The sequence below is a fragment of the Colobus angolensis genome, unplaced genomic scaffold, assembly GCF_000951035.1.
Source record: "Colobus angolensis palliatus isolate OR3802 unplaced genomic scaffold, Cang.pa_1.0 Scaffold255, whole genome shotgun sequence".
NCBI lineage: Eukaryota > Metazoa > Chordata > Mammalia > Primates > Cercopithecidae > Colobus > Colobus angolensis.
Genome location: NW_012115766.1, coordinates 2660589 through 2674344, shown reverse-complemented (window position 1 = coordinate 2674344; position 13756 = coordinate 2660589). Strand labels below are relative to the sequence as shown.

The 13756-nt window shown below is 38.4% G+C and overlaps 1 protein-coding gene across 1 annotated transcript in view; it reads left to right on the top strand.

Moving 5' to 3' along the window:
* B3GALTL (beta 1,3-galactosyltransferase-like) overlaps positions 1-13756 on the top strand; it is a 120703-nt gene that overhangs the window by 39877 nt on the left and 67070 nt on the right. The window contains exons 7-8 of the mRNA XM_011946940.1: positions 7434-7510; positions 8275-8386. Coding sequence (XP_011802330.1) covers positions 7434-7510; positions 8275-8386 — 189 coding nt within the window. The remainder of the gene's footprint in view (positions 1-7433; positions 7511-8274; positions 8387-13756) is intronic.

Sequence of the window (13756 nt, the reverse complement as noted above, 5' to 3'; positions counted from 1 at the left end):
AGCATCTGTGTCAATTATGATTTGACTTCTTTTTTTAACTTAACATTCCTTCTTGAGTGGATATTTGTGTAAAAATTGTTACATTAAATATTTTGTTTGTTACATGAAACAGGAGAGCAAACAGCTCAGGCTCTAGAGATGATGCTGTTAAGTATCTTGAATTTATGTTGTGATGGCAAAGCTGTCACCTGAGTGTTTTTTTTGTTTCCTTCTGGTTCCTGGGGTCTAGCCACCAAGGGGATCCCATGCGGAGATAATCTTTCCTGTAGTTTCAAAAGCATATTAACACCTGTCTAAAACCATTATTGTTCTCCAAAGGAACTTTATGTAAGATTAAATTGGAAACAATGAAGGAGAGAAGATAAAGCATAATTGCATTGCTTTCAGTAGGTTCTAGTAAAGCAGGGATCCGGGCACCATTTGAAGACACTAAAGTAGGAACTCAGCACAAGGCCAGGGCCATGCTTGCCCAGGGAATCACTTTGGATGGGGAGCAGAGAAGTCAGCTGCTGTAGAAGGAATATTTGGGGAGAGGGGTAGGACAGTGTTTAGAATTAAGGCAGGAGCTGAGAAATAGGCAGAACCAGAGATAAATTATGGTTCCAGGCAAGGCAACCTGCAAATACCACCCCACTCCCCCGACAAAAAAAAAAAAAATCAGAAGTCAGGATGCTTAAAAGGGTTTCATTATTGGGGGCAGAGGTTGGAGGGGTCAGAGGTTGGATTACATTTTCTGCATTAGACCAAATGGAGCTAACCTAGCTGCTTAGAGACCTCTACACTCTCCACCCCGAACTATATAGCTTTTGAAGAGAATTGACACTTCTAATTTTGTAGCCTTTTGTGGTGACACTATAAACCCTTTATTTAAAACCTGGCATAATCTCAACCTCACAATTTTTTTTTCCTGCTGTTCGCAGAAAGTTTTGGAAATCACTATTTTTCTTGAGAAGAGTTAGGCCCTTGCCTCATTAGTTTTTGTTGTTGTTGTTGTTTTTTTTAAAAAAAAAAAACCACCTGATTTTCATTTGTTAAGCCAGAAGAGCTAGCAAAGCCTTTCGTAGATTAGTGTAAAGAAGCTTGAGAAAGATGGCCTGGCGTTTTCTAATTTTAGAATATTTTTTTATTCACAGGGAGACTGTGAGTTACTTCATTAAAAGGTTAACTTTGAGAGTCATGAGTGATTTATTTTGCCTCAGCTTTTTGATGCTGTGTATCATTAAACTTTTGAAGTGAAAGGAGCTGGATGCTTAATAGTTTACTAAAAGTTAGTTTTATTTTTAGAAATTGATAGGCATTAATTGTATTTTTATTTATTAAATTCGATACTTTGTTACATTGCTGTTGAATGCAAATTTATCGAGCCATTCATTCAACAAATATTGATTGAATACTTACTCTGGGCAAGGGCCTGGACAGGATGCTCCAGGAGAAAATAGAATTTTTTTATACACATTCTCTGACTTAAGTAACACTGTCCTTTTTCACATATACAACTAGCATTCTTAGAAACATCTTTCATACATGTGTGTCTTTATATATAACTTCATGCATCACAGGAAATAGAACATTGAGACTCAAGGCCAAGTTGCTCAACAGTAATGAAATCTTCGTACTATTTGGAAGGCTATGTCATGACCATTTGTCTCTCTTTGGCTGCCCAGCATTTGAACCCCTTTGCTGCCTGGAGAGGTCTACACCCTGTGTCTGGAGGGAGCTGGGGCTCAGCCCATTAAGGCAGACAGAGGCCAGGTGCTTGAGCTTCCTAAGCTCAGGGGAGGGTGGGCCTCCCTTCCAGCATGGCATGTTGGATGAGTATGGAGCTGGAGACCCCAAGAAGAAGGTAGCTGTAGACCTCCCTCTTCTGGGTGTCTAGTGGTGATGGTGGAGGCCAATGCAAAGCCAGCACATGAAAGTGTGCAGAGGAGGTGGGGGCTCCATGAGCATGATGCCAGTGGTGTGTGATGCCCAGCAGGGACGGCCTCTCCAGGATGTAGGTCATTGTAGACTGTGCCATGCCCAGTGCCTATTGCTGGAAATGGTACCTGCCCTCCAGGAGGCTCATTCTAGTGGGGGGAGCTGGTCATTCCACTGGTTGAATTGCTGTATGAATCAGTACAAACATGGCCCCCTGAGAACATAGGCAAGGAAAGCTGTGACCCCATCTGGAAATGCCAGTAAAGGCTTTTTTATGGCATTTGCACTAAGCCTTGAAGAAATGTAGTATGAGTTTGGTAGACTCCTGTCTTGAGCAGCTTGAGGACTGTCACTGAAGAAGGTAATACATTGTGGGTGTCACTGGATATTAGGGAATGGATGAAGGAAAGAGGATGAGCCACCCTCAGCTAAGATGATGAGTTCATTTTTGGAAAGGTGGAGTTTGAGGGATTAGTGAGACATCTAGTTTATGGGCCCAGGGTTTGGAGTAGAGAGAGTTGGAAACTACAGTAGTTATTGTAGCTTTTATTGAGTGCTCATCATCATTTTACTTAGTGCTCATGTTGATACTGTATGCTATGCTGTTTTCAAGCATCAGCTCATTGAACTCTATGAATTAGTTGCTGTTATTCTTGCCATTTTGCAGAGAGGAAACTGAGGCTTAGAGAGATTAATAAAATAGTGGAGTAAGTCCTATTCCTCAGTTCTGAGGGGATCCAAAGCTTATTCTGTCTGCCTTCCTCCTGACATGCAGGTGGGGCCATGATCCCTCATGCAGCAGACCAGTGTTGATTGGTAAACAGTGTCCTGTTCAGTCTGTCCCTTCATATGGCGCTCTCATTATGGCTTCTATCCCTGACATTATACTGTAGATTTGTTTGCTTGTTGCCTGTCTCCCTCACGAGAACATGAGATCCAAGAGGGCAGGGACTCTGCGTGTCTTGTCACAGCTGTTTACTGTATTCCTAGAACAGTACCTGGTACATAGTAGTTGCTCAAAAAATATTGCAAAATTGATGATATTGTTAATAGTCATCACATGCTTACCACATGCCAAGTGCCTAGCATGTATTACTCACTTGCTCCCTTTGCCATTGTCATCTCAATACATGACAGAACGAGGTGGCAGAGCCACAACTAGGATAAGAAACCCACTCAAGTTGCTTGGCTCAGTAAAGAGCCAGGATTCAGAGGAAGGAATTTGGCTCTAAAAATCAGATCCTTAAATACTGAGCTTTACAGCCTTTTGTGAGCAAATGAATTATTAGTTAAAATAGATTTGTATGAGCTATAAAATGAACTTAGTAATGCATTTCAAAGTAAATTGTTCATAAAAATAAAAATTTTAAATAATGAGGTAATATTTTTTCTTGTTAGGAAAGGACATTTAATGATTCAGACAGGTATCCAGAGAAATCTTTTGTTTTTTTGTAATACAGTCTCAGATTCTTAGAAGGTATGTTATTATAACATCACATATAATCTGCTGGGGGCCATAAGTGAATACTGGATTTCTAAAGGCTAGTAAATCTGTCTGATACATGTTGCAAATAGCATGTTACAGATCTCTCTTATCCTCATAAGACATACCTACCTCTTACAGAAGAAACTGTAACAATAAACAGATGTTAATTTTTACCATGATTTATTTGTTATTCTAAAAAGTCAGTTCAATGCCTTAGAATGATGTAATAGTTGGAATTTAGACATGCAGTTGAAATGGAATCAGTCTTAAACGTTCAGTTTTTTAGAAGCTTTGCCTAATACTGAACCAATGTGCTGATGTTACCTTCTAATTTAGCATGTAGTCTGAGTAATAAAACTGAATGAGACCATAAACCCATGTACTTCTAGGTTTAGAGGAGAAGTTAAGGACAAACGACAAATACTGGCAGATAGTCTGTTGACAAGGGGAAGACCAGCAGCATGTAGTTTAATTGCTGAATTATTTCCAGACATACAGAAAACTAAAATGGTTCAAAATCAAATCTGCTGAATAATTAAGGTTATTTATGCTATTTTATATATTGATCTATTTTAATCCATGTTCAAATGTTAGCTTTTTCGTTCATACTATTAACAATTCTAGATATAAATCTTTAATGATTTCCCCTCCATATCAAGAGTAATGGCCCTTCTCCATTCTAAAAAATATTGTGAGAATACTCAGCTGTGATATTGGAATCAGACCCCTTTCCCAAATGAGGATGATGAATATGCATAAGAACCAACTAATGAATTAGAATGTTGGTTTTAAATTTGTTTGCTCTCAATAATTACTAGCTGCTTTAAATATGAATTCATGACTTGATAACAAATATGTTCCAAGGAAGTACTGACTGAAAGTTCACTAGGCTTTCTGTCTTCAAAGTGATTATGATACCAGTGGATGCTGATAAAGGCAGACTTTGATTCAAAGAGATAAATACAGTTGACATTAAAGTTTAAATTATTGCAATCAGCCTTTTCATTTTCTTTCCCTTTTCTGTGATTTATCCATATTTGATCATTTGTATTTTTAGCTCCTTTATGTCTGCTTGTTAGGGCATTATCTCATTATCGAGAGAATTTTGAATTACCTTTTAGGTTTGAAATAGTAGCATGATTAGGCATCATTTAGATTGACGGTAGTTGTTGCATGCATGAATGCTTTACTATGTCTTTATTCCAGACAACTCTTGGTAATATTGATGTAACATTTTCTTATTTTCCCCTTGAATTTTAATTTGAAAACATTTTTTAGTTATTCAACCAGTTACTTATTTAAAAACCTGCTTTGAGCCAGGGCACAGTGGCTCACGCCTGTAATCCCAGCACTTTGGGAAGCTGCGGCCGGTGGATCACCTGAAATCAGGAGTTCAAGACCAGCCTGGCCAACACGGTGAAACCCTGTCTCTATTAATAACACAAAAATTAGCCAGGCATGGTGGTGCACCCCTGCAATCCCAGCTACTCAGGAGGCTGAGGCAGGAGAATCACTTGAACCTGGTAGGCAGAGGTTGCAGTGAGTCGAGATTGCGCCTGGGTGACAAGAGCGAAACTCTGTCTCCAAAAATAAAAATAAAAACTTTCTTTGAATCTAAAAATGGTATCATTTAGTGACACTACCTTTAAGGAGGTCTAAATCTTGTGATGGCGATAGAGGGAACATAAATTATTACAATCCTTAGTGGTAGGAACTGAGATAAGATCATTTGATAGAAAATTTTATTGCACCCTTTTTGATAATTACCTTTAAGGTGCTACTACATCTAAGTGTAATATTATGTCTGTTTGGGTCTCTGTGTGCATACATTTATATGTGTATATGTATGTATATGACAAGAATAAAAGCTCTTGGGCATTTTTGGGGATTAGTAGATTAAAATTTATTTACAATTAAGATGACCTTGGCTTAGTCAAGAGTTAATCAAGAGCAGGTTTCTGAGTGCCAAGGTAGCACCTACTTTGTATTTTTGAGTACTCACCTTTGGAGAGTGTTATTAACAAGGCATGCTAACTTTTGAAGTATTGTTATATGGAGATGCAGAGAGACAGATAATTTGATCTTGTGTTCACAAACTGAAGCAAATATGAAATCTAGTATATGATTTAGTAAACAAATATAATGGAGCTATGAGTGAATTTAATCTACTGATAATCCATAGAGTTTATTTCAATCTAGGATGTGATTCCTTGTTTGCACTACCTAAACCTTTCCCTCCCTCATTTTATGTTGTGGCAGAGTTATTCATAAGCTTGTCTTCTAATCTCTCCCAGGAAAGTGCCCTTGTAGCCTTTCTGCTGAGGTTGCTGTCTAGGTATCAAAGGAAGCCTTTTCTCAGTTAATAGCTGTTGATGTTACGTTATATATGTCCTATAACTAGGAAGTATAATACTTCTTTGGAAGTAAATTTTTGAGGTGCATTCATTTTCCTTCAATTTTTAAAAAACTTAGCTATGTTTTAATTGAAGGATTTTTAAAGCATATGTCTTATTATTATATCATCTTGACACAAATATTTTCACTTTCTGGTTCCCTCTACTCTCTGTTCATTTAGGATTTTGTTTTATTCTTGGAATCATGTCTGATTTTTTTCTATTAAACATAAAGACATTTCCATTGTTATAAAGTTTTCGGCATAATTTTAATTAATACATAACTCATTAGCTACTTTTATGTAAAACTTTAAAAAGTATTTGCTATGTTTTTCTTGTCTAGCTCACATTTGCATTTACTCATAATTCCAAAGTTTTATGCAAATAGTAACATCATTAGTTTCTTTACACATGATTTTCTGCTCTTATGTAATCCTTCATGAATATATATATTTGCTGGAATTTTTAAAATACAATGAAAATTACTGCATAATTCAGAAGTAACTGTAGGAAGGCCCTGAATTATTTATAATGGGTAACTGCTAATTCAGCCTTAAGGTTTACTCTTTCTAACATACCACAGTTTGTCTTATTTAATCTGTGATTGCTGTTTTTTGCATTTCACATTTGTACATGGAAAATAAATGAGATTTACTTGAAATTTAATTCCAAAGATTTATATTAAAGACTATTCTCTTTCAATAATACATATCTGAACTTTAAGACTGCTGTGAAATCCACATCAGTGCAGTAATATTTCAGATACTTAGGTACTTCTTCTTGAATTCTTTTGTCTGTAATGGTTACTAGGAATATAGTTTTATAGCTAGTATGAAACACAGGATATAATAAAGTTTGTTGGGGGAGGAGGTTTAAGCATATCAGATATGAAATTTTTGACTTTTGGCTTTTGTAACAACTTGAAATATAGCGAATAGTGTTTTACTTCAAAGCTAACACTCGTAGCCTTGAAAATATTAATCTCTATATATGTGTACATAATTTATGTAAGCGCAGTTGTGCCTTATTTCTGACTTCTAGTTCCTCCTATGCTTATAAATTTGTCAATTCCATTATTATGCTATTCCTATTATTGCCTGAGTAATTAAGGATTATATTTCTAGACCAAAACTTTTTGTTATCAGAGTATTATAATGTGTTTAGAGAACTTTGAAAAGTAATTTTTGCATGAGGTAGATCAAATATTGTATCCTCTAGTTTAGCCAAAGGGTTTTCCTTTTCGCATGTTCCGTATGTTGTATATAAAATAAAAAACTGCTTCTGTGCCTCTGAGTTATCCCTGACTACTTCCCCCAGGCTCTTCCGTTCAAGTCACCTTCACAGACTTCAGGTTGGCTCCAAGTCATGGAAGACCCTCCTTGTAGGTCTTGAGCACTATTTGGGTGCGTGGGTGGTGCAGAGTGCAGAGGTTGCATGGATTCAGCCAAAATACTTCATTTCCAGTAGCTCCTGGAGAAAATGAGGAAAAAGAAGTGGTGTGAAGAGTACCATGTCAGGTCTCAAGAAATAGCTGCATTTGAAGCTAAGCCTTTTCTTTTTTTCTTTTTTCTTCTTTTTTTTTACTTTTTTTGGAGTGATCAATTCATACTTATCTTCTTTGATCATTGTTTTTTCAGGAGCTCCCCAGTGTTCTCCTCCTTCATCAGCTGGCTAAACAAGAAGGTGCATGGACCATACTTCCATTGTTACCGCAGTACGTTTGTTTCACTCACGTGTAGATGACTGACATTCCTACCCGAACACTTTTATGCCCCTAGTCTTTTTATTAAGAGGATGTGGTTTTCCTCAGTCAGTAAGTGAAATAAATTTGAGTTTTACTTTTTATGATTATTACCTTAACCAGATTTCTTGATGATTGGTTCTTAATCATGAGTAGCTTTTTTTTTTTTTTTTTTTAAGACGGAGTCTCGCTTCATCGCCAGGCTGGAGTACAGTGGCGTGATCTCGGCTTACTGCAAGCTCCGCCTCATGGGTTCAAGCGATTCTCCTGCCTCAGCCTCCCGAGTAGCTGGGACTACAGGTGCCTGCCACCATGCCCAGTTAATTTTTGTATTTTTAGTAGAGACGAGTTTTACCATGTTGGCCAGGATGCCCTTGATCTCTTGACTTTGTGATCCGTCCACCTTGGCCTCCCAAAGTGCTGGGATTACAGGTGTGAGCCACTGCACCCTGCCTTACATATACTTTTTCTTAAAAGATAAAATGCTTCAAGTTGATAATTGAAAATTATTTATCCCCCGAACTAGTGTTGTTATGGAGAGAATTAGCTTTAAGAACTCCAACTGTTTTTTAAACCATTAGCATCTGGCTTTTCTATAAGCTGAAGAAAAATATAGAGAAAAAAAACTAGATACGCCATTCAGTGTACCCTTCATTCATTTCCTACTGATCCGTTTTAAGCCTTATTATTAACTCATTTTACAGAAGTGATTACTGAAACTTGTTTCTTTTGGTCAGCTTTTCTGTAACATACAGCAGAAATTCATCTTGGATTTTCTTCTGTGAAGAAGAGACGAGAATACAGATTCCAAAACTCTTGGAAACCGTCAGAAGATATGACCCCTCTAAGGTGAATATAACTTCAATACCAGTTCTTATTTTGGGGGACAATGTTTCAAAGGAGATTTAATTTTGATTAAGAAGCTTTTGAATCTAATAAAAAACCACTTAGTTTAAAATTAAACAGAACGAAACTGTTGAATATCTGGAAGATATGTTAAATAATGCTCTTTGAAGTTTGTAGCTTATAGAGGGGCAGAGCTTATGATGAGCCATTTTAAATGAAAAAAATCTGTTAACACATGTGTTAGCAATTTCAGGGAATTGAAAACTATCACTCGAAGTTCAGAAACTGCTTATCTTAGCAATAAACTTAAGTTGGCTATTTCTCCTTATTAGACAGTGACCATATATTATTTTAGATAGAAAATTGTTTTTGAGTGCCAACTGTAGACTGAGCACTGTGGATGGCAGAGGCTAGAACAAAACAGACAGTGATTCTGACCTTATGGGTGGCACAGAATAGCAGGGAGAACAGACCATTAGAGAAGCAGTTATGGTTAGAAGCAAAACATCTCTAATAAGGAAGACTAGGGTGCTGTTAGAAGCATATAACAGGGGCATGGAATCTAACCTGGGAGAGTCAGGACAGGAAGTGACTTTTAGTCTGAGTTCTGTGGATGGGTAGGAGTTAGCAGGAGAAAAAGAGGGTCTACCAGGCAGGGAACACTATTTGAGAAAGAATGGGGGTGGGAAGGGATGTATCTTGAACTGGAGGAACTCAGTGAAGTCCACCACAGTGAAGTCCACAAAACTTTTACGTTTTCAAATCTTATTTTTATTTTGTGCAGATTTAATAGAGCAACTGGATCTTGTTTGCCCGGAAATCCCTAGCCCTGAGCAGAGTGTTTAACACTTAGTAGGTGGTCAGTGAATATTTGTGAATGACTTTATAACCCTGTAATAATCAGTTTTGCTGCTGGGCTACGTTCTAAGGCTCGTTAGGTTTAGAGAGCTGCCTTGGAAATGTGTCAAGAGTAAATTGAGCTCATTCAGTTCTCTTTCAGAGAAAAGAAGCCCAGGTTACAACCTGATCACTTTTTGGAATTCTTTAAACTTGAGATAAGCAGAGATGGGCCCTTTCTTGTCCCAGTGGAAACCTGTCCCACCCGCCTTTGTATGCTCACTCCTGAGATGAATCAGATGTAATGAGCTCACAGGGGATAAAAGGCAAGCTTCTGGGTGCTGCTCGGTTTGTTGATGTAGATGTCAAACACTGGGCAACAGTGGTCATTGGATTAATTTCTCCAATGCTGGAAAATCTTTACTATAATAGAAACCACTGCTTTTGATGATCTTTACATGCTGGAAAGATCCATTACAATTTTTCTTCATGCTTTTGATTTCTGGGAAGCTTTAGATATAATTGGATGAGAAGGTCGTTGGGTTAAAAAAATAATTCCTTCAAAGAGAAGAATTATGAACCTGTGTCATCCGGTCTTTTCAGATGATACTAACCAGCATCTGTGTTCTTTCTGCCATGTTTTATGTAAACCATTTGTTAGGCTTTTATGTTTCCTTTTGGCTTGGGAAAAACTCCCAGATCTTTTTTAGGATGTAGGAGTTTTCACCTCCTTCTAGTGTTCATTTCACCTGGAGATTATTTTTCCATTATCCATAGCTCTAATTCTGTACGGGAGATGGTGACTCACTTTGCTTTTTAATGAAAATTGGGATGACAAATTTAAAAGTTCAAAGCAAGTTCATGAAAAACAAGTACAGAACAGAGGTAAAAGGAGATGTTTTCGTCCTCTTTTCAGAACTCTGCCATGTGAAAAAAAAAAAAAAATCCAGAATGCTTTATTTCTTTTGAAACTAGCAGTAAGAAATGATAAAGATTATATAATGTTGAAGTTAGCTCAAACTAGTGTGATTTTTTTCCCCCTACCATTTGAAAGGAAAAAAGTATAAAGCAAACCTGGCTTTGATATTTACACAAATAAGCTTTGAGTACATTAAAATAATTATATAATTTGTGAGGGTATAAGGTATTTTGTTTGATTCTGATTTATTTCCTTCATCTTTCAGTCGTTATTACTAATGCAAATGTATACTGTCATAAAATATTTTAAATGTAAAACTTTAACTTTTATTAAAGTAATCTTTGTTAAATTGCCTTCCTCGGTGATTTCTCTAAATTTTGTATGTTGTTTGAAGTCTTTCCTTTGTAACCACAGTATGCTGTTAATATATGTGTATTTGATGAGGTATGTTGACTTTAAATTTATTTTATTTTATTTTATTTTTTGAGACAGAGTCTCGTATTGTCACCCAGGCCGGAGTGCAGTGGTGCAATCTCGGCTCACTGCAACCTCCACCTCCCAGGTTCAATCACTTCTTGTGCCTCAGCCTCCCAAGTAGCTGGGATTACAGTCATGCACCAGCACACCTGAGTAATTTTTGTATTTTTAGTAAAGACGGGGTTTTGCCCTGTTGGCCAGTCTGGTCTTAAAACTCCTGGTCTCAAGTGATCTGCCTGCCTCGGCCTCCCAAAGTGCTGGAATTACAGGCATGGAGCCACCACACCTGGCCTAAATTTATTTTTAATAGAGATAACAGAGATAAATATTTAATAGAGATAAAACACTTGTAAAAAGTAATTCAGAGGGACATCCACCATTGCTGAGGCTTGAGTACTCAAGCAGTTTTGCCCTCATAGTGTAAACAAAGCCACCAGGAAGTTCAAACTGGGTAGAGCCCACTGCAGCCCAGCACTGCCTCTCTAGATTCCCTCCTCTCTGGGCAGGGCATCTCTGAAAAAAAGGCAGCAACCCCAGTCAGGGACTTAGAGATAAAACCTCCACCTCCCTGGGACAGAGCACCTGGGGGAAGGAGCGGTTGTGGGCGCAGCTTCAGCAGACTTAAGTATCCTTACCTGGCAGCTCTGAAGAGAGCAGCGGATCTCCCAGCACAGTGTTTGAGCTCTGATAAGGGACAGCCTCCCTCCTGAAGTGGGTCCCTGACCCCCGTGTAGCCTGACTGGGGGACACCTCCCAGTAGGGGCCGACAGACAACTCATATAGGAGAGCTCTGGCTGGCATCTGGCAGGTGCCCCTCTGGGATGAAGCTTCCACAGGAAGGAACAGGCAGCAATGTTCGTGGTTCTGCAGCCTCCACCGGTGATACCCAGGCAAACAGTCTGGAGCGGATCTCCAGCAAACTCCAGCAGATCTGCAGCAGGGGGACCAGACTGTTAGAAGGAAAACTAATAAACAGAAAGGAATAGTATCAGTATCAACAAAAAGGACGTCCACTCAGAGACCCCCTCCGAAGGTCACTGACTTCAAAGACCAAAGGTAGATAAATCCATGAAGATGGGGAGTAACCAGTGCAAAATGGCTGAAAATCCCAGAAACCAGAAGACCTCTTCTCCTTCAAAGGATCACAATTCCTCAAGGGAACAAAACTGGATGGAGAATGAGTTTGACAAATTGACAGAAGTAGGCTTCCGAAGGTGGGTAATAAACTCCTCCAAGCTAAAGGAGCATGTTCTAACCCAATGCAAGGAAGCTAAGAACCTTGAAAAAAGCTTAGATGAATTGCTAACTAGAATAACCAGTGTAGAGAAGAACATAAATGACCTGATGGAGCTGAAATACACAGCACAAGGACTTCGTGAAGCATACACAAGTACCAATAGCCGAATCGATCAAGTGGAAGAAAGGATAGCAGAGATTGAAGATCAACTCAATGAAATAAAGCAAGAAGACAAGATTAGAGAAAAAAGACTGAAAAGAAATGAATGAAGCCTCCAGGAAATATAAGACTATGTGAAAAGACCAAATCTGTGTTTGATATTTGTACCTGAAAGTGATGGGGAGAATGGAACCAAGTTGGGAAACACTCTTCAGGATATTATCCAGGGCAATTCCCCAATCTCGCAAGGCAGGCCAACATTCAAATTTAGAAATACAGAGAACACCACAAAGATACTCCTCAGGAAGAGCGACCCCAAGACACATAATCATCAGATTCACCAAAGTTAAAATGAAGGAAAAAATGTTAAGGGCAGCCAGAGGGAAAGTCGGGTTACCCACAAAGGGAAGCCCATCAGACTAATAGTGGATTTCTCGGCAGAAACCCTACAAGCCAGAAGAGAGTGGGGGCCAATATTCAACATTTTAAAGAAAATAATTTTCAACACAGAATTTTCATATCCAGCCAAACTAAGCTTCATAAGCGATGGAGAAACACAAATCCTTTACTGACAAAAGAAATGCTGAGAGAGTTTGTCAGCACCAGGCCTGCCTTACAAGAGCTCCTAACGGAAGCAGTAAGCATGGAAAGGAACAACCAGTACCAGCCACTGCAAAAACATGCCAAATTGTAAAGACCATCAACGCTGTGAAGAAACTGCATCAACTAAGGGGCAAAATAACCAGCTAGCATCAAAATGGCAGGATCAGATTTACAGATAACAATATTAACCTTAAATGTAAATGGACTAAATGTCCCAATTAAAAGACACAGACTGGCAAATTGGATAAAGAGTCAAGACCCATTGGTGTGCTGTATTTGGGATACCCATCTCATGTGCAAAGACACACATAGACTCAAAATAAAGGGATGGAGGAAGATATACCAAGCAAATGGAAGACCAAAAAAACAGCAGGGGTTGCAATCCTAGTCTCTGATAAAACAGACTTTAAACCAACAAAGATCAAAAGAGACAAGGGCATTACATAATGGTAAAGGAATCAACACAACAAGAAGAGCTAACTGTCGTAAATATATGCACCCAATACAGGAACACCCAGATTCATAAAGTTCTTAGAGACCTACACAGAGACTTAGACTCCCACACAATAATACTGGGAGACTTTAACACCCCACTGTCAATATTAGACAGATCAACAAGACAGAAAATTGACAAGGATATCCAGGACCTGAACTCAGCTCTGGACCAAGCGGACCTAATAGACATCTACAGAACTCTCCACCCCAAATCAACAGAATATACATTCTTTGCAGCACCACGTCACACTTATTCTAAAATTGACCACATAATTGGAAGTAAAACACTCCTCAGCAAATGCAAAAGAACGGAAATCATAATGAGCAGTCTCTCAGACCACAGTGCAATCAAATTAGAACTCAGTAGTGACTAAGAAGCTCACTCAAAACCACACAACTACATGGAAACTGAGCAACCTGCTCTTGAATGACTACTGGGTAAATAACGAAATGAAAGCAGAAATAAAGATGTTCTTTTGAAACCAATGAGAACAAACACACAATGTATCAGAGTCTCTGGGACACATTTAAAGAAGTGTGTAGAGGGAAATCTATAGCACTAAATGCCCACAAGAGAAAGCAGGAAAGATCTAAAATCAACACTCTAACATCACAATGAAAAGAACTAGAGAAGCAAGAGCAAACA